This window comes from Corvus hawaiiensis, chromosome 4, assembly GCF_020740725.1.
Source record: "Corvus hawaiiensis isolate bCorHaw1 chromosome 4, bCorHaw1.pri.cur, whole genome shotgun sequence".
NCBI classification, from domain to species: domain Eukaryota; kingdom Metazoa; phylum Chordata; class Aves; order Passeriformes; family Corvidae; genus Corvus; species Corvus hawaiiensis.
The window spans coordinates 19,205,979-19,226,334 of NC_063216.1; the positions used below are offsets into that span (position 1 = coordinate 19,205,979).

General features: G+C 42.3%; 2 protein-coding genes across 11 annotated transcripts; one reads left to right on the forward strand and one right to left on the reverse strand.

The window, feature by feature from the left end:
- Positions 1-357: 357 nt before the first annotated feature.
- On the reverse strand, positions 358-2,062 carry ETFRF1 (electron transfer flavoprotein regulatory factor 1). 3 transcript variants are annotated; one of them, XM_048300375.1, is made up of 3 exons: positions 2,007-2,062; positions 974-1,068; positions 358-870 (listed from the first exon to the last, which is right to left on the reverse strand). In XM_048300375.1, the coding sequence occupies exons 2-3, from the start codon at positions 1,016-1,018 to the stop codon at positions 655-657; spliced, it is 261 nt and encodes an 86-aa protein (XP_048156332.1). In that variant the 5' UTR covers positions 1,019-1,068; positions 2,007-2,062; the 3' UTR covers positions 358-654. The 3 variants fall into 3 exon arrangements, with proteins under 3 accessions (XP_048156332.1, XP_048156334.1, XP_048156333.1); XM_048300377.1 differs by having other exon boundaries at positions 1,996-2,019; XM_048300376.1 differs by lacking the exon at positions 2,007-2,062 and adding an exon at positions 1,980-2,004.
- A 36-nt stretch (positions 2,063-2,098) lies between these two features.
- Positions 2,099-20,066, forward strand: LOC125324463 (dynein axonemal intermediate chain 7-like). Of its 8 annotated transcripts, none has more exons than XM_048300367.1 (18): positions 2,099-2,167; positions 3,127-3,147; positions 5,088-5,151; positions 6,152-6,243; positions 7,173-7,274; positions 7,430-7,537; positions 8,626-8,712; positions 9,534-9,671; positions 10,401-10,547; positions 11,571-11,674; positions 12,779-13,058; positions 14,802-14,907; positions 16,527-16,684; positions 17,405-17,549; positions 17,889-18,103; positions 18,685-18,852; positions 19,027-19,140; positions 19,726-20,066. In XM_048300367.1, the coding sequence occupies exons 1-18, from the start codon at positions 2,165-2,167 to the stop codon at positions 19,999-20,001; spliced, it is 2,328 nt and encodes a 775-aa protein (XP_048156324.1). In that variant the 5' UTR covers positions 2,099-2,164; the 3' UTR covers positions 20,002-20,066. The 8 variants fall into 8 exon arrangements, with proteins under 8 accessions (XP_048156324.1, XP_048156320.1, XP_048156323.1 ...); XM_048300363.1 differs by lacking the exon at positions 2,099-2,167 and adding an exon at positions 2,227-2,350; XM_048300370.1 differs by lacking the exon at positions 2,099-2,167 and adding an exon at positions 2,337-2,442.
- Positions 20,067-20,356: the final 290 nt, after the last annotated feature.

Genomic DNA, 20,356 nt, shown 5'->3' on the forward strand with positions numbered 1-20,356 from the left:
TGGCACCATCCTCTTGGCACCTTTTGAGATACTTATATGCATTGACAAGATGCCCTCTCAGTCTTGTCTTCTCTGGATTATACAGGCCCAGCTCCTGCAGTCTTTCCTCATAAGAGATGCTCCAGACCCCTGATGTTTATGGCTTCTGCTTGATCCTCTCCAGTAGCTTTTTGTCTTTCTTGAACTGTGGGAACCAGAACTGAACATAGCACTCCCTCTCCAGGGCTGGGAACTTTGCTTTTGAGAGGGTGTTCATTTCCAGCAGAAATTGATTGTTCAGTGTGGAGGATTTTTAAAACCAGGTTCATCTTTCAAGCAACAAGCACAGCACTTTGAACTGACACTCAGACACACAGCAACGAGGTAAGAGTTTCTGTTCAACACATACATTGAAGTGAGACAGAACAGGGCTGTGCAACCACTGCTTTGTGCAAAATCATTTCATACCTGAAGGTTTAGTTTGAGGCAGTCAAAAGCGGAGGAAGACCTATTACCCATAAACTGCACGTCCCAAACCCTTCAATCGACTCCTGGCAGGGAAGCAGCTCCCTGATTTGTGCTCTAGAGGGGTTGGAAGGATTTACATTTCACTTCTTTTGCAGTTAGAGCTCTTTTATTGTTACCTTTCCAGGGTGTGTGTGGTTACAGGCACAGTCAAGGCTTGTCATCGCTGTAGTAGCGCTGCTTCATGGCTCGGTATTTCCTCAGGAAGTACAAAGCCTCCAGCTCCTTTACAACAAATTCTCCCCGGGCAATCAGTTGCTTAATTTTTTCAGGGTCTGTCTCATCTTTGTTTTTTAGAAAAGCTGCTTTCAAACGGCATCTGAAGTAGTCTGCTCCTTTGGGATACTCCCTTCCAAGGTACAGCAGCTTGGAGAGAAAAGAATAATGTGTTTGTAATTAACTGAGTGCACGGTGAAAGGGGCTTCATTTTCTGGTTAAGGAAAGTGCTGGTGGCATTTAAGAAACTTACATTTTTGTACAGTTTCACCACTTCACCTCTTAAAGAATTGGCCATTCTCACATTTCGGTGAACTCTGTCCTTGTGGTATTCTTTTTTTTTGTTACCTGAAGGGATAATCAGTTTGACATTAGCCTTCTGTGGAGTCAGTAAATCACCACCTCAGCCTTCCTAAAACTTCTGTATCCTACTGAGCCCCATTTGCTCTAATTCTGGTTCTACTCTGTCTCCTCTGTTTTTTTCTTCCTTTTTATTCCATTTCGCTTCTCATTGTCTTCTTCCCTCCCCCCTCAAACAGAAAACAAGAAATTTCTAAAAACTTTCAGCTACTGGGACACTTTGTGCTGTTCATTGGCTGCTTTCTCACACCCTTGCAGTTCTATACCCACTGCCCTGGCTGCTTCTATGGTCTGCTAAAAGACTGTATCTTTATAAAGTGGTAAAGATAGATAAACAGAACACATATTTATATATTTTATATATTTATATAGCAGTGTTTATAAGAACATATTTTGATAGCATTATATCTCCATATATATTTATGTATTACGTATTTCTATATTTTATAGATCGATATATCCATTTTATACACATACATGTATATTCCTGCAACTGTCGCGTTCATAAATTCTGTTTTTTTAAGGACTGTTTAAGTGCACTACAAATTTGAGTCCAGTGTGCACTAGCAAAAGGTAAGGATAAGTGATAAAGTGACTGATTTTTATTTCTGTAAACACAAAATCACAGAATGGTCTGGCTTGGAAGGGACCTTAAAGATCCTCTGGTTCCAGCCCCCTGCCAGGGGCAGGGACACCTTCCACTATCCCAGCTTGCTCCGAGTCCCGTCCAACCTGGCCTCGGACACTTCAGGGACGGGGCAGCCAAAACCGAATCACAAGCGACTGGAATCCAATCCAGCTCCCGCTGAGCGACCCCCCGGCCTCCTCGGGCCGCCAGCTCCCCCTGGCTCTGCCTCCCGCCCCGCTCCCGCCGGAACCATCCCTGCTTCCCCGCGGATCCCGGGAAGGCCGGACCGGGATCTCACCCGCTCCCTCCCGGCTCCGCCGCGGCGCCGCTTTACGGCAGCGCCGGGAGCGCGCTTCCGGCCGGAGCTGCGCGTGCGCGCCGGCGGGCGGGGCCTGGGGGCGCCGCGGGTTCGGGAGCCGGAGGGACGCGGGGACGGCAGCGCCGCCCGCCTGGGACATGGTGGGGCGGGCAGGGGGCGGGGGTGGGCTGGGGGACGGGCTAGTGCTGGAGAGGGGCAGGATGAGGTGGGGGAGCAAAGCGGGGTGTTCCTTGGTAGCTACTAAAGTAGCAGCAGGTGGCGAAAAGGCTTTAAGGCTGAAAGGAGCGGCTGAAGGACGCGTTATCTTTTGTGTGGGCCTCGGTGTAAGTCCTTGTGCCGTGGTTTGCTGCTGTGGTTGCTCCGTGTGGAACCAGCCGGCAGGTGGCTCAGACTTTGTTGCCAGAATGGCTCTGTGGTAACAAACTTCATTCTCAGCCTCCCTTCTCCTTCTTCCCCCTTTTCCGCCCCGCAGGGAATATTCCCGTGGGGGTCATGAATCCCTGTGCATTTTTGCAAATTCACGTGGCAGTATTGAGACGTTGTGCGGAAAAAGTCATTGGTAAAGAAAGGATTTTCTGTTGGATGTTCGGCTTTGTGGAATCGGTTCTTATTTCCTGTAGTCGTTTGGAGAATTCCTTCAATTCCTGTTTCTCCAAGCGAAGTTTCCTCATGAATGACAAAAAGCTTGGTGGTGTTTCTCTTGTGTTCTAGGCAATTGCATGATGTAATTTAGTGTTATTTGGAATAGCACGCATTAGTTTTCTGATGAGTTCAGAAAACACTGGAAAAAAATATTTTACTGAATTTCCCACACTGAATTACATATGTCATGTATATTAGTTTTTTTAACATTGAGAAGAAGTACATGTTCTTCTATAATCATAAGTGTGGTCTAGCCTGATAAATTATGATGGTCCACAGTCATGTGTTAGTGGCTAATTTTCTACAATATTGAAATTATTGTCATTATAGCTTTTCAATAGATGGTCACATCTGATTTTAACAGAATAGTAGTATTTTTCTAATTATTCCTTTTTGGCTGATACCCTGTTGTCTGATGTTCCCTTTCCTGTTTTTTTTTCCCCCTCTGATCTTTTAGGGTCCAAAACCGAAAAAAAAGGTAGGTAGGCAGAAACACGCTGTAGTTCACTGTTGTGTTTATTTTTTTATCTGTTTTTTTGTTTTTTTCCTGAGGCAGCTGGCCAGGGCTAATTGAATTTGAAGGAGGAAGAGGCGTCTCCAAGACACCGAGCTTTTGTGCCTTTTGCAAGGAGGCCAAGTGTTCCTGCAGCACTGCGGGAGAGAGCGTGGCCAGTGCAGCCACTGCTTGTTTGGCTTGGCAACGGGTGTCCAGGCAGAGAGGCGGTGTCCTGGCACTGTCCAGCCATGGAGTGGCAGCAGGACCAGGGCAGTGACTGTGGCCCTGTGCTGGGCACTAGTGGGGCCACACCTCGAGTCCTGTGTCCAGTTCTGGGCCCCTCACTGCAAGATGGACATTGAGGGGCTTGGGCGTGTCCAGAGAAGGGAATGGAGCTGGGGAAGGGGCTGGAGCACCAGGAGCAGCTGGGGGGGGGCTCAGCCTGGAGAAAAGGAGGCTCAGGGGGGGCCTTCTGGCTCTGCACAACTCCCTGACAGGAGGGGGCAGCTGGGGGTGGGGGTCGGGCTCTGCTCCCAGGGAACAAGGGACAGGACAAGAGGAATGGCCTCAAGCTGTGCCAGGGGAGGCTCAGGTTGGATATCAGGAAGAATTCCATCATGAAAGTTTGTCAAGCACTGGAAGGGGCTGCCCAGGGAGGTTTGGAGTCCCCATCCCTGGAGGTGTCCAGAGAGTGACTGGATGTGGCACTCAGTGCTCTGGGCTGGGTGACAAGGTGGGCATCAGGCACAGCTTGGACTCAGTGAGCTTGGAGGCCTTTTCCAACCTGAATGATTCTGGGATTCTGTTATTTGAGTCATAGGCTGGACACAGAATGAGGAGGTGAAGGGACAACAGGCAGAAGTCCATGGGAAACTGGGTTGCATAAATTTATCCAGTGGGTTATTCTTAATTCAGTGATAATGAATTTATCTACCCCTCCCCAGCTGTGCATCTCGCTCTTCTCAGTGCTCTGTTAAGTCATAGGAATGTGAAAAGAAGTTGACTAAAACGTGATTTCAAGTAATTGAAACAAGCAGATTTTCCACTTTCAGTTTACTCATTTATTTATTTATCAAAGTGAAAAGAACAAATTCTTCCCTGAAATCCTAATGGGTATAAGTGTGGGTTTTACTGACTATTTTGGCAAATTAATACTTTGGTAACAAATGTGATAAGATGCACTCAGACTCTGGTGGCACTTAATTGTCACCATTTTGTTACCCAGCTTCATGGTAATCTCTGCACTCAGAGTTGCATTAGGTATATATTTATTGCCATGCCAAGTAGTGTGAAGTGAACAAGTAGTTATTTATATCTGAATAGATGATAATCAGAATCAAAATGTGAGATAAGAGTATTTGTAACACAGTTGGTGTGTGAAGAAGGACCAGTGGTCAGATAATTTCTGAGAACCCCAAATTTAAAATTTAGTCATTCTAGGATTAGGCTGGAGGTGAACAGTGAACTGTCTGGAGTTGCAGTAAGGATTTTATAACAGAAAGGAGAACTCTTTGCTATTTTGTCTTGTGAATTAGATGCTTCTAAATGCCAGGCTTGTCCCAAAATACATTGTCCAGTATTTCCTAAAATGTTTGAAGTTGTAGCATCTACTTTCCTAGCAGATCTGCCTCTTATTCAATTTCTACATTAAACCAGAAGATTTTAATACTCTCCTGCTGTGGCTGTGTTTGGGAATGTCTACCATAGAATAAAATACTGATTGTAAGAGCTTATCATAAAAATGAGAAGAAAATTGAGTCAAGGATGTGCATTACTATTCTGGGGGCTTCATTGGCTGTGTAGGGAGTCTAAAATCTTAATTCAGGGATCACATGAGAAGGGCAAAGTTACAGAGTTATGGAACTGCCAAAATTAAAATACTACTGACATTTGTTTTTTTCTCCCTTATTGCAAACGTGAAGTCCAATGGCAAAACTAAAGATGAAAAACCGAAGAAAGGAAGGGACAGGAAGCAAAAAGACAAAGGTACTGTGCACTTCATTTAGAGGGAATATGATGGACAAATCATTTATTTTAATTAAGTGGACAGAAAGTGACATCTTGAACTAGATGTGAATTGCTATCTGTGTTCCTCAAACACAATTGATTCCTCCCTCTTTTCTGGTGTGGACCAAATTCCCTGTTCCTTGATGCTGTGTCTTACTTCCCTATCAGAGCAATACTCTCTTCTCTAGTTATTCCTACTGCAATTAGGAAGTTGGGAAGAATTAACTTGCCATTAATCCATCCTGGTGGGGGCTTGGGCATGCTGTGACTGCCAGTAAGTGGCTGCTAATCACTGGTAAGGTTGTGCTGTGGGAGTGACAGCTCAAGTGAGCACAGGCAGATTTGGAAACTGCTGCTGCTCTTGCCTCAGTGCAACACACATGCTTGACATGATTTACTTGTAGGTAGTGACATCAAGTCACTGTTTGGGAACATCTGGATTGAGGCACAGGCTGTACCATCTTAGACTGAAGGCTTAGAGGCTGAATCAGTTTTAGTTTTCACATCCTCTCTGATTTTCTAGTCCCTATGGCAGCAAAGACAAGCCAGAACTGTGGAGTAGCAAATCTTGAAGAGGATTTCAATGAAAAAACAGCTGTAAAATTGAAATTATAGGAAACCACTGGTTGTAGGAGAGGAGAAGAGGAACTTGGGGTTAAAGCACTGAGTTTCACCCAAGACTTTGGATTGAGAACCTCTGTCCTTTGAAGCTATAGATGGAGAGAGCAGCACTTGCTGGTCCTTGTATCCACTTTTATCCTCACAGACTGATAGGGGTAGTGCCATAGACAGTGTGTTTTAGTACTATTCAAATTCATTCAAATCAGTCTTCATGGGGGAAATTTCTGTGCAGTGGAAGATAAACATTTATGTTGCTTATTTTATGGTGGTTTTATCATTACAGCCAAGAACCAGATCATTTTTTAGATTTTATTTAGGAAGGCATAGTTATGCCCTTGATCTCTTTCCCAATCTTCAGGTGAAGCCCAATTACAAGCTGAACAAGAAGAAGCAGAAAGGCTTGAAAAGGAGAGACTTGAACGAGAGCACTTGAAAAAGCTTGAGGAAAAGGTTAGTTTTTTACTCAATGAAAAAATGTAATCCTATTTCTAAACTTGAGACAAGGCCTGTAAAACATGAGTAATTTAGTGGGAGAATAGGAATGAATTTCCTTATGTACTTACTGTTGGGAACAAGATTGAAGAAATTTTCCAGTTTGTATAAGCTTAAATACATGAACTTTTGTGATATGTAATTCTTCAGTTCAATTAAATGCCTTTTTTTTTTTTTTTCCATTTCCACTGTGCTTTCAATTGAATGTGTTTTTTGTGTTCTCCATGAGGCTATTTGGTACAAATTCCTTAATTGGTTACCTCTTGGGGCAGATACAGTGATTTGTATTTGTACATAGATGTGTGTGTATTGGTCTAGGTATATTTATTTTTCTGATAAGACTGGCGTTCAGAACAAAAACTGATTGGTAATAGATAAATATTTTTGTGTTTAAAAAGGAAAAAAAAGAGATTTACAACAAACTAATTTTTTTTGAAAGAGGCACTCTTGTCTACTCCTCTTGTACTTCACAGAATATTTTTTCCTCCTAGGGAGAAGATGAACTTAAAATAATAGAAATTAAAAGGGAAAAAATAAAATAATCTTGCACACTTTTTCCAAAATTATGCTTACAGTTTTTAGCAGCTCCCATGAGAGCTGGCTCCAGGATGCTGATATGGAAACTGTTCAAGTGAGAGGTTACAATCATATGTCACATTATGTTTATCATAGGGCTCAGCAGCTAATGTGATGACAATAACATACTGCAAACCACTACAGTCTTCTCAATTGGACGTTTCATAAAAAAACCAAGTTTTCAGTGTTTGGATTTGTTTAAATAGTAATTCATTCAAATATCCCAGATTTGTTTCTTGTATATAAAATAATAGTAAGAAATAAGCCAAAATATTTAACTGCTCTGTTTAATTTTTTTTTTTTTTTAACAGTATCAAGGAGCAAGGGAGTCTGAACTAGCAGAACTTAATTCACTGGAACAGAAGTTTCTTTCTGCACAGCAGTGGAAAATGGATTACAGAGAACAAGCCAAGGTAAGCTTTCTTGCCAAAATCTGCCCAAAGGTTTGGCAAGGAAGAGACTTCAGGAGTTTCCAGTTCTTGAATGTAGGTATGTGCTATGACAGCATTTGAAATTCCATCTCAAAGCAATGACATGCCATGCTTGCTCTCTTACCTTCACTTTGGAGCACACAGAGAAGAAATGTGGGCAAAGAGAAGCCTGTTTGGTGATCAAAATATCAATCCCCTACACCTTACCCCAAGAGTCACGAGGAATTGTAATTTCAGATGTTCAGGTATCTGTTTTTCCTCTTCTATTTCTTTAATTCATTCTGCTTTTAACCATTTGACCAAAAAAAAGTTCTGCCAGGGCTTAAAAAGAAATTCTGAAGAACATTTGTTTCAGTGGTTCCTGGATATCACAGGTCATCATTCAGAGAGAGAGGTTTGCCAGATTTTTGAAGGATGTGGCACAAATCCAGGTCAGGGCTGGAAACATATGAAAATTCAGCTAAAAGTTGATGTCTGCAGTTCAGGGTGACATCCATGGAGGTTGAATCATCACCCAATGGCATTATGTACCTGTCCAGTTAGATTTTAAGTGGTAAGGTGTGGAAATACAGTAGTAGATTTCACTCTTGTGAATCTTGCAGACACATCACTCAGTAATAGTCTGATAATGGGATTTGGTCAGGTAAGGAACCAAAGGTTTAATATCCTACAGGGTGGTCGACACAAGGATTTTCTCTTTGTCGTGTGTATTGCTTAATCCTTTTTAAAGCTTCTGCAGAACAACTTGAGAATCATAGGCTAAATCATGTTAGAGAGGACTTCTGAAATTCATGTAGTTCAACCTCCTGCACCAGGCAGGGCAAAGTCTGAAGTTAAATCAAGGTGCTCAGTTGGGTTTTGAGATATTTAAAAGTTGGAGGTACCACAGCATCTTTGACAGCTTTACCACTCTCACTATAACAACTTTTCTCTAAATGCAATTGGCATTTCCCTGTTACAGCTTGCGGTCATTGCTAGCTGCTGTTTATTGATGTTTTTGACAAAACAGAACTGTTGATTTTAAAATAAGTCTGATTAAACACTGGTAGATTATGGGAAATACCAGAGTTTCTGTTAGTCTGTTGTTAAGATTATTTATGGCAAAAGAAATACATAATACCAAATGCTGAGTTTCCACATCTATTTCTGAACAATTCCAGTTTAGATGAAGAGATGCACTTACAATTTACCATGAAATTTATCCTTTTTCTCAAAAAAAGTGCTGTTACTTCTAAGGACATGATGATAAAAGTGAAGCTCTCTTTTAAGTGCAAAGATGTAAAAAAAAGAAATCAGGTGTCTTATTACTGAAAATTGATCACTTTTTATACAGGAGTTTGTTTGCACTCAGCACTCCCCTATTGTTGCTTTGTTTGAAGTCAGTGGGAATGCTGATGGAAGTGGTTGGGAATGCAATCCTGTAAGTGCTTTTGCTTTAAAAGATCCATTTTCCTTTGTAATGCAGTCTTCAGTAACAGGGGGTTATTAATCTTCACAGCAAACAGGAGGGTAATGTTTCCTTAATATCCTATTATACGGATGAAAAAAATTCCATTATGGGTGATAAATTGATCCCGTGAGCCAATGTTAGGCTTACGTTTGGCATTAAGTGGGTTTAATCTGCCACTGATTTTTTCTTTCCACCACTTACAGGAATGACCAAGAATTGATTTGAAAATAAAATTCTTTTAAAAAAAACCCTAATCTAGGATTTCACATTCCTACCAGAGTTTCTGTAACAGGAGAATTGATGGTGGTAAGGGACAGGAAATCTCCTTCAGAGGCAGAGAAAGGAGGAGTTTAACATGTTGTAGTAGAGGCTCTTAATCAACTTTATTGCCAGGGTAGGAATTTTCAGTTTTCTTGGCAGAATCTGATCTGAGACCCACCTGCCTCTTCCACCTGCACCTTCCTCGTTTCTCTTCTCAGTCATTTTATTATTCCAGCCCCTCCATTGTGGCAGGTACTGAATTCATTGCTTTTGTGGAGCAGAGCAGAACCCACTGATAAATAAGTATAAACAGCAAGTGTGAGGTGGGCAGAAGCATCTTAACACATTAATATCAAAGTAAACCTTTTTTTCCTGGCATGGGGGATAATAAACCAGGTGGTGTTAGAATCCTGTTTAGATGCAGGTGTGAATTTGTCACTACAATTTATTTGTCTTTTAGAATCCTCCTTTTTCTTGTAAAAGCTGTGTGCAGCACAGCTGTATCCACTTTTCTCTGAACTCTTCTGCAGTGGGAGCATTACCTCAGCTGTGATGGGAGTCCTGACCCCACTGTACCCCAGGAAATGAACACTTTCATGAGCTTGTGGCGTGAAGACCAAGATGAGAGCGTTCAGCTTGTGATGGAGAAGGGGGAAGTGGTGCTGAAGGTAAGTGTTAAAATGGTGTATTTCAGTTTAAACTTAACAGCCCCCACTTACTCTATTTTCCCTTTTCTTGTGGCCAAATGACTGAAAGGCTGTAACCCTCAACACCTAGAAGTTTTTCTTTAATTTTTATATTTTTCTTTAATTACAGGTTTATTGTTAACCCTAAAGAAGATGTGTATTGACTTTAAATATGCATTTAAGGGATTTGTGTGCTGTGTTTCTACACTGAGGTCTAGTACTCCAACACCCATATTCCCTTCCATTTGGAACCAGAGTGTACAAGCTCAGATATAAATGCTTTGGTGGACAACAGCCTCATTTTGTAACACTTGAGCCAGTAAAATGTCATGTAAGAACAGAAGTTCCCAGAATTGCTTTTTACCAACAGGAGTCACCAGGCATGGATAGCTTGTGAAGCAATTTTAAGCAATCTGTGCCTGCTCTGTAAATTCAGGATTTTAGTTTCATTTATGCTGACTTTGTGGTGTTTTTCAGAAAGTTAATGAGATTTTCTAGAAACTAGTGGGGGGAGAGTTGCATGTGTAACACAAGTTGCATTGGGCTGGTTTGGTTCTGAGTTAGATTTCCTATCTGTCTATAAAAAAAAGTTATTTTTGTGACCAAGATCTGTTTAGGTACAAAGGAAGTAGGTTTGCCTCATTTTTTATGACAGAACACACGTTACATTAAAGATGGTGTCAAAACTTCTCCCATATAAATGTCTTCTAGTTGATTGAGAAGTTGGAGTTTCTTTTATTGGAGGCATCACCAAATGAGATCACAGAAGAACAACGGGTCCAGTACCAGGAATTCATTCTGCAGTTGCAGGTTCTGCTTCATCAGAAGTACAATGAGGCTACACAGAACCTGCTCAAAGTGAGTAAGATTTACTGCTTCAAAGTTGTGATATGTGCACATAAGTTTAACTCCAAGTGTCTTGTAATGATGGTTGGCTTTGTTTGGTCTTAAACTGTCACAGAGATGAGTCTGTGAGTTTCCAAATCATGTTTATAGCACATGCCAGACTTGTTAATTATTCAAAACTCCTGAAAATCTGAACTTTACAGTGGAAAATCTCATCATTAAGTCTGACAAGATTAAATTACTGGGAAATTTTGTGAGATTTGGAGATAATGAAAACAAGAGGTGTGTATGAAATTTGTTGACTGTACCAAAAAAATGTAGATGTGAAAAGCAGTTCATAAGGTTGCCTTGTACTCATTTTTTTTAATACAAGTTCATGTGATTAAAATATTTTTTAAACTAAGAATCTTGGGAAGAGTGAAGAGCACTCAAACAAGAAAATGAAAATGTGCTGGAGAGTCAGTTTTTTGAGCTTCATGTATAGGTAGTGACCTTACTATTTCAAGAATATTAATCAGATATATAAGTATGTTTAGCAAAGGAGTATTAGTGAAATAGTGAACCAGTTGTATGTGCACAGTCAAAACCCCCTGCAAATTAAGAAATTATGAATTCTTGTTTACTGAATTTAGGATTAAACTCCTGATATAATTATCATTTCACAAGTTTGATGTTGCCTAAATGATAAAATAATCTGTGCATTGACTCTGGGGTAGGAGTCCGTTATTGCTCAGGAAATCCCTTTTTTGTTTGTTTTTTATAATTTATCCTGAGAATTAGGGTAACAATGGAAGAACCCCTACTTGGCAGTACTTGGCTCACAATTTATGAAGTCAGAGGAAGAAAAGGAATGTAGTTCAAATTTTAAGAAACAGATTTGAGTTTATAACTGTTGTGCTTTAGTACATAAATACAACACAGCTGGGCTTGGTCTGGTGTATTTTCGTTCTTACATGTATTTTTAAATTTATTTATTCAAGTAAATGTAGGTAAATCAAAGTGAACACCTAATTTAATTGGCTTTTTTCTTTGTAGATAGCTAGTATGTATGAAGACTCTGAGACTGGGAATATGCACACAGTCATAAAGGATAAAAATACTACTTTCTGTATTTGGGTCAATCTGAAGAAGAAACCAAGGTACAGCACACTGAAATTATTAATTTGAAATGAGGCCTGGCTTTGTTGAGTAAACACCAAGAATCAATTTCTCATCATCTTTTTTTTTAATATTGAGTAGCATCCATTCTGCAGACTCTCAGTGCTGGCTGTTGCTAAGCAGTGGTTTAGAGATATATAAATTTCTTTCTTAAAATGCAACAGCAGAACCCTGTCACTGCCAGAACAAATTTGGAAGAAAAACAATAAAGCTCATGCAGAGAATTGAAGTTCCTCTGGAAGCAGTGTTTCTTGCTGATGCATTTAATATTTTCTAAGTTGTTCCAGTTGCTTGCAAAGCAGTGGATGATACTTGGTGCTCAGTTAGAGAAAATATTTTAGAGCCTGGGATGCAATATCAATTCTGAATCTAAGTTTTGTGGTTTTATTGGATTACCATTTAAATGATACATTTTCAAAATGAGATTTTTGAGCAGACTTCTTGCTCCCACTCCACAAATATAAGGAATAAATTATGAAAAGGACTTCAGCTTGACCTGTTGCTGTGAGTTTTGGTGAGATAAGTAGAAGAGTGGGTGCTGAGCAATGTCAGACTGACCTGCAGGAAGAGCCCATATGGGTTAAGTGTTATAACCTTTTGGCCAGCAGAGAGCTGCACTTAAAATATTCAACCAACGTTTAAAAACTAAGTGTTGCTTTACTAGAAGATTTTTAGAACTTGTGACCAGCTTATCTTACCCAAAAATAATGATTATTTGAATTATTTGGAAAGGTGCTGAGAGTGATGTAATACATCTTTCAGGTAAATGACCTGTGCAGGGATTTTCCCATTAAATTAGTGAGTTTTACTAGGAATGTAGTTTCTGGAACAGCTACCATTTGATTCTGCCTCACTGCCATCCTGTCAAGACTTACTTTTGAAGCTTCTGATTCCCTTGACGCAGTTGTGGCTTTGCTGGAGGGTCTTACAGACAGCTGCCAGCACAAGCACTGTGACATCCCGCAACATTTCTCAGACCGTGCAACAAATCCCAGAAGAGATTTGAACATTTGTGAGGAAACAGCAAACGAAGTGCTGCCAGTCTTACCAGGGCCTGTTGTTGTTGTTGTCACTGTCCTTCCCAGGTTCAAAACCCACATGTTCCAGGAGGCAGGGCATGGCTTTGACCTGCCCAAATCCCTGGCCCTGAGCAGCGTCGCCGTTCGTGTGCTGCACACCCGCTATGACCACGTGTCCCCCCTGTGGCTGCAGTGCCAAGGACTGCCAAGGCAGGAGGCCTCAGACAACGAGGAGTCAGCTGAGCATCCAAAAGACAACGGGCAAGAACCAGGAGAACAGGAGGAGAAAGGCAGGGAAGAACCCAGCGTGCCTGCTGCAGAAGAAACGCCTTCTAAGGAGAGAAAGGTAGGTAAAAAACCTCCTCAAAGGATTTCCTACACTGCTCTTGTTAACTCGAGGCTCAGTCACAGTGCAGGACAGCCAAATCCTTAAATGTTTTATAGGAAAAGGCAACTTGTGTCAACAGTGTCATAGATCTTCTCAAGGGAATTGAAAGATGGAAAGTAGAAAGGGAAGTCTGGACAGGGCGTGCAGTTGGCATTTGGTTAGTGGTTTAAGAGTAGGATCAAGCATGAGGTGCCATTGCAAGATATTTCTATAAATCTCTGGCATGTGTACAGATGAATGGATTCTGTTTCTGTGAAACTGACAGCCACACAAAATCCCTGCAGGAATCCAATTTTAGGAAAGTTTGCAGCGTGCAGAGTAGGATTCAGAGTTCAGCAGGTGGTGGCTGTACAGGTACCTGGCTGCTCCATGTCTGTGTGCTGACCCTTTGCTGTTAGAGGGCTTTTCAAATACTATTTCTGGCTGCCTGTCCTCTTCCTCAGCTCTCTTCCATGGAATATGTTGGTTTTAGGTGTGATGGAGGTTGCTTGGTTTTGTGTTGTCCATACTGGGTTTGGGGTTTTCACTTTGAGTATCACCTGTGACTTTCAGGTAAATGACCTGTGTTGTCTACCTAAAATTTCTGCAGAAATAACTGACAAAATATCAAGATTTAGGCCTTCTTAGTATGTTTGGAGCAATTTCACAGATTTCACAGGATATTGTGAGTGGGAGGGGACCCACAAGGATCCTCGAGTCCAACTCTTACGTGACTAAATTCTGGGATCCATACAGGGATTGAACCCCTGTTCACGATCTTGGCTTTTCTCCTTTTCAGTCCCCAGCACCTTTGTAATGATCAGTGCTTGAAATCCTACTTCTCTTGGTTCCTTTTTTCTTTTTTTGTATGACAAACCTTATCTTTTGGCATTTTTCACCTACATTTGTCAGATTTCCTTTAAGCTCCTTCATTTTATTCCCTCTCTTTTTCTTTCCCAGGTCTTGTGCTCTTTCTCTCAATCCATTTTGTGAATTTTCCTCTTCCTTTGAAGGCTCCACTTCTTTCAGCTTGTGTCCTCTCACCTCCTGTCCTGTTCGAGCAGATGTGTGTTCTTCCCATGTGCTGGCAGGCACAGCCAGGGCACAGGAGGTGCTGTGCCTGCAGAGGAGTCTGCTATGGCAGGGATGAATCCCTATCTGGGTTGGAATTTGGCTGGAAATCCAGGGTAATGTTTCTCAGCATCCTCCTGTCTGGCTGTGTCTTGAGTTCCCCCACATTCCTGTATGTAAATACAGTGTGTGAAAGGGAATAAATATCATGGGCCAGGCACAGGCCAAAGCTGCAGGTGGGGTTCTGGCACAGTTTCAGTATTGGTTTGGATTCAGCCCCAACTTGCATTTTCTGTGTGCCACTCTGCTGGCTGTAAAATCAGCAAAGCCACAACTTCTGAGTGCACACTCTGCTAAAAAGGTGTTGGGTGCTTGTTTGGTACTTGGGGAGCTCAAGATGGAATTTGCTGTGGAAATGAAGTAACTACTTTGTCTCTATTTATATATCCAGTTCCAAATTAGAGCGTACCTTTAATCAAAATATTTTTGCTAGCTAGGTAGAAATTATTTCTCTTAAAACCTTGACCCTGTAGCAAGATTGGTAACAATGTTTCTGTATCCCTTCTCCTTGGGCCTCCCTGAAGGAGGTGATACCTTCTTCATTGTGTTTGTCTCTGACTAATGGAAAAATGTCTTTTGCTTTTTATCTAGGAGAGTGCTGCCTCATTGACAGAAAACAGCAATAACACAGATGATAAAAAAGAGACAGAGGAGGAAACTGAGAAGAATTCAGACATTTTGGACGAGCCATCACAAGGTATTTCGTTATTTTTGATGTGCAGCACTGCTAAAGTGCTGAGGCTAAGTATTTTATATGTTAAAAATTCTTCCCTGTGATGGGGGGGTGAGGCCCTGGCACAGGTTGCCCAGAGAAGCTGTGGCTGCCCCATCCCTGGAAGTGTCCAATGCCAGGTTGGATGGGGCTGGGAGCAACCTGGGATAGTAGAAGGTGTCCAGGGGGTTGGAACTGGATTTTAAGGTCCCTTCCAGCCCAGGCCATTCTATGATCTATGGAAACACTGCAATGTCTCCATGTGAATGGAGCAAAGTTCACAAATATAGGGATGTTTTAATAACATTTGAGTTTTGTTGACATTTCTATTAATGATTGTTAAATGTGGGGAGATACCAGGACAGATAGGAAAATGGAGTTTGTCCCCACAGTTATTTTTATTTATTTATTATTTATTTTTATGTACGTGTTTATCACGTTTCTGTAGATATGTGTGTTGTTATACCTATCTTTATGGGCGAGACACACAATCTTTATGAATCTGCCAGGCTCTGGGGAGCTTTACTTCCTCAGAAAATGATAACTGAAATGCATATCGTGGTAGGCATTGGTGTAGTGTGGGGTGTTACTGAGTATTGCCTAAATAGTGCTTAAAGTGAGATCCCTGCTCTTACACCTTGTTAAAAGAGGGCCTAATTGTAGGAAATAAAACTCTTTGTGTGTCCCACATGAGTTACAAATTTCTCCAGTGGTGTGGTGTTGTCTTTTGGTTTAATAGGAGTGAGTTTTCTTGTAGTACTGACTTAAATAAAACAACTGCAAATTGTTGGCACGATTTAGCTCCACAGCCTTTCAGAGTTGTCATTTTTGATGTGGTGTCATTGTCTCAAAGCAAATTTCATAACAATTACAGTAGCTGTTTTTACAGTATTGAACACTTTTTTCTGGATTCCTGTCACAGTAACTTCTCTCCCCCTGTACCATCCCATGTGACATTTTATGTGGGGGATTTTTTGCTGGTTTTGTTTTTTAAAAGAAAATACTTATGACCATTTATGTCCACGGTGTTTCTGCCTTTTACTAACGTTTTCCAAGCAATTAAACCTTTATGTGGTATATACATAATTCTTTTTTATCTATGCATAATTATCTTTGTTATCTGAAAATCGTATTTCATGTTCAACCCCTCTTGCTCCTCATAATTATCATATGTCTTTCACCTTCAGCCCGTAATCTTTTTAGTGCTTTATTTTTATTTACTTTGATCTACTATTTTACTTGCCTTATTTCTTTTCATATCAATATAATCTTGCTAAATCTGTCCAGAATCTCTTGTATTATTGTGCTTGTGAAATTCTTCTGTGGGTAATGATGGGACTCATTGTGTCAGTAAATTCTTATTCCTGTAGAAAGCATTTGGAACTGGCTACAAACGCAAAAGCTCAGCACCGCATCAAGAAGTGCTTTTCGTTGCCCAGCTCTCTGCCTTTCCCCACGTGTCAGTGATTACAAAGAACACCAGTAGATGGGGCTGAAATGCTGCACGGTGGGAAGCGCTCCAGCACGCAGTGAAAATCGAGAGGTGGGAAATGTGGCTGGGATTGAGCCCCAGGTGAACTGCTGCTGTCTGGTGCATTTTTTAGAAGAGGGCGCAGTGCTGCAGGAGGAGCCGGGCGGCAGAGAAGAGGCAGCAGAAGTTGTTGATCCGCAGCAGCTGGTGCCCGTGGGGGGTGTGTACCACATCGATGCTCTGCAGCTGCCACCTCAGGCCCAGGACGTCAGGGGCTGGAGCATGGTGGAGGTGAGTGAGGAGGGGATCGGCCCCTCACGCCCTGGCAGCCCGAGGAGCTGCTCCTGAGGTTTGTCACCGCTGTCACCTGCACTGGACACGACGTCCTGAGCAGCAAAGGAGCGAGGCAAGGTTTGCAAATCGTCCCTTTTTCCTCTGGGAAAGGTGAAAGCAGAGTGGTAACAAAAATCCCCGCCGGTCCAGCTCCAGGCTCTTCAGGGTGGCTGAGGACTGCAGTCCCTGTGCTCTGGTGTCCTCTGCAGTGCTGACCTACCCCACAGCTGGCACTGTGGAGCTGGAAACCTTTAATGAGCAAAATTCCCAGCCACACTCAGCAAGCAGGACTGTGGGCAGGCCAGGAGGGATGAGCTCTTCATTCCCAGCCACCTGTGGCCTCTCCTTCCCTCTGACACTCTGCAGCCAGAGGGGAATTACACCTCTTTTGCCTCCCAGGTGCTCCTGGTTTTCTGAGGCTGTGGATCTGTGGAAAAATGGCTGTGCCCACTGTGTGGCACTGCCTTGAGGGTGCCTTCAGCAGCACAGGAAGGGTTCCAAGGCCCCGTGGTAGCTGCTCTTCTACTGCCTTCAAAGCTGTAGTTGGAAATGTGCAATATTAGCAAACCCTTTTAAATAGTGTACTAAAAAACTTTGCAGTGGCTGGATGAGCTCAAAGAAAAACACCTGTATTTTCTGATAAACCCCTTATCTGTCCTTTTCTCTCTCTTTCCAAAGTTGCTGGATGTTGGATTGGAGGTGTATCCATATTCCCCAGGAGAGGCTGAAGATGGCACACAGGCAGCAGTACAGATAACCCTCAGGCTCCCTGACAATGTGATTTATTTTGAAGCGCCCGTGGTAGCCCGATGGGATCCTGCAGGTATGAACTCAGGACATCAAATTTAAAATAAATTCAATAGTGGAATTTATGCCTGAGTTGGACTATTGTCACAATGCAGCTGTAAAGATAAGGGCCAGTTTGGAGCCCAGAAGTAACTGGGAGACTTCAATGTTAATTGATTTGGGGATTTTTGGGGTGGTGTTTTTTGTTGGTTTTTTTTTGTTCTTGTTCTTGGTTTTGTTTTTGTTTTTTTTTTTGTTTGTTTGTTTTTTTTTTTTTGGTTTGGTTGTTGTTGTTGTTGTTGTTTTATTTTACTTCTGCATTACTGCCAGAAGCCTTCCACGTGCATCTTTGTATTTTTGCATCCTTTTTGTCCAGGCCAGCAGTGGAGAACTGATGGCATCAGCAACATAACCTATGAAGCACAGGAAAGGAGCATCACCTTTGGGATGGGTGCCTTTTATACAGTAGCCCTTCTCCAGGATGCTCACCTGAACCTGCCCTATCAGGCCTGGGAATTGCAGCCTACTGGTGTGGATGAAGGGCTCTTCACAGTCACTGCAGTCTTTGCCACTATTCAGATACAAATTAAGGTACTGTAAATATTTTTTTTATCAGCCATTTGCAATTAAAACCTCCCATAATTATTACAGTGTCCCTGATTAGGAAGTTGGGATGCTTCCACAAGAGCAGTTTGAATCTCTGTCTTTTCCTTTCCAAGCACTGTACTGGTTATTTAATTTCAGTTATTTCCTATGAGACAGCATCTGTGCATTTGCTCTGAACAGTTCCAGTCAGTGTTTTGCTGTTGGTGGTGCCTTGCTGCATTCAAGCCTGTTCCACCTGTTAGACTTGAAAATTGTTCCTCTCCCCTCCCAATTTTAACAAGAGAAATTAAAGCATTCCTAGCACCCTGCTACTAATGCTCCTTGTTTCTTCTAAAAGTTCAAGCTACACATGATTATCCATCTGCTCACTGCTGTATAAATCAGTACACCAGTGTCACTTCTGAATTCCTACACAAAGCTGGCTCCTTCAGGGTCTGTAAATGAAAGGTCAAAGCCCAGAGTAGCACATGATGTAGCTGACAGCCAGCATAGCAAAGGTATTTGAAGCCTAAAGCAGAAAACGGCTTCCATGACCAGTAAGTTGCTTTCACTGCTTTGTACAACAGGATAATCAGTGTATGTTGTCTTCAGTAGTGGTGGAAGAGGAGGAGGTGCTTTCCCACATCACAGGACAATGGATGAGTCCTTTTGCCCTCAGAGAAGCTTTGAAAAGAGCTGGAGTGAACATTTTCCCAGCAGAGCACTCTCACAAGTATGTCCCTGTGCCCAGGAAGGTGAGTGCCAGAGAGTTTCCTGTTGGCTTTTCCCCGTTTTTCACTCAGGTCACCCTTTCCTGCACTGGGGCCTGCTGTGCTGCCAGCTGAGCCAGGGGACTGAGTAAAGCATTGCTGTAACCCAGGGAAAGAGAGTGAGATCTACTTTGTCTAACTTGTCCTTCTGCTCTGCAGGCTGCCCTGGCAGAAGGGAAGGCCTATGAACAGATGGCTCTGCTTGCAGCTGCTTTTGCTTTTGCTCACAGCAAGTGGAATGGAGAAGCAGGGCCAGAGCAAGTCGTGTTCAAGGTTTGTGGAGTCAGACCAAACCTCCAGAGCAGACCAGCACTCACCCCTCCCCAGTTAGACAGAAACAATTAACTCAGCCATGTTGGCTTCAGCCCCTGCCTCAGTTCAGTGTCACAGACTGCACTTGAGACAGCTCTCAGGGGACACAAGGCTCAGCAACGGAGACACTTGCTAAGGTGGCAGGAACTGGAACTGATAAGTCACCAAGGGAGGCTTTAGCCAGAGCTGGGGTGACAGAGCTTCATGCTCTTCAGAGGCCCCTTGGAAGTCAGCGATCTGCTCTGCCAGCTTTTTAGAGAACAGCTGGAAATCTCTTCCTGCCTGTAGGGTTTCTTTTGCTCCCTACTGCAAAGGAGGGACTAAGCAGCCTCAGAGCTGATTTGTCTCCAGCTGTGAACACACGGTTAAAACTTCTCCCAGCCAGCCAAACACTCCCAGGTGTGGCTGGAGATAGGTAACACCACGCTGCTGAAAGCTGGAGCAGCTTTCTCACTCTCAGGTTCAATGCATGTGCCACAAATATTACAATTTGTGCTCTGTCAATGGCACAGGCTTCACCTCACAGTGCATTGTCTCCTGCCCTAGGTAAGTGAGCATCTGAAAGCAGATTCTGCCAAAGACAACCACTGGTCTCTTTATATGTTTAATGGTGAGAAAGTACAAACCCTCAAGCTCACTGAAACCAGTGAAGCTTTTTCAGAAGAGCTGGAAGAAGAGTCTGAATTTCACTCCACACTCTACCATATGCTCAAGGATCTTGCCAGCAAGGAAGCCATGGATAAAGTGGAAAGAGCTGGCAGCCTGTTTATTGATTCTGTGTATCAGCTGCTCCTTGCTACCAGAGTTTTAGCATTCTCTTAGATACTGTATGCTTTCCTTTAAAACTTTATTATCAAAAGCTTTCAATAAAGTTACATTTCATCCTTTTCTATTCAAATCATTGAAACAGGTTCTAAAATGCAAACATTTTATCTTTGTTCAAGCAAAATAAATTCTTTATTCTCTTGTGGCTAGACCACCTAGACATGTTTATTGTTAGCTATGTTCAAAACTGCTGTTCTGTTGTAAACCTCAACAGAACTGAGGCCCTTTTAGCTACTTTTAAAGATGACTTTTGTCAGAATGGGGAAAAAAAATATATATGTTTTCACTTCAAGTCATGCTTTGAAGAAAAAACATTCTCCTCCCCCCCAAAAACTACCCCCAACCCAACAAA

What these genes read in the sequence shown, in the direction of transcription:
- ETFRF1 (XM_048300375.1), bottom strand. Translation starts at nt 1,018, where the DNA reads ATGGCCAATTCTTTAAGAGGTGAAGTGGTGAAACTGTACAAAAAT. An exon ending in TGGTGAAACTGTACAAAAAT is followed by an intron (nt 871 to 973) that starts GTAAGTTTCTTA and finishes TTTCTCTCCAAG; the next exon opens with CTGCTGTACCTTGGAAGGGA.
- LOC125324463 (XM_048300363.1), top strand. Translation starts at nt 2,228, where the DNA reads ATGAGGTGGGGGAGCAAAGCGGGGTGTTCCTTGGTAGCTACTAAAGTA. An exon ending in AATCTGAAGAAGAAACCAAG is followed by an intron (nt 11,675 to 12,778) that starts GTACAGCACACT and finishes TGTCCTTCCCAG; the next exon opens with GTTCAAAACCCACATGTTCC. An exon ending in CTATTCAGATACAAATTAAG is followed by an intron (nt 18,104 to 18,684) that starts GTACTGTAAATA and finishes TTTGTACAACAG; the next exon opens with GATAATCAGTGTATGTTGTC.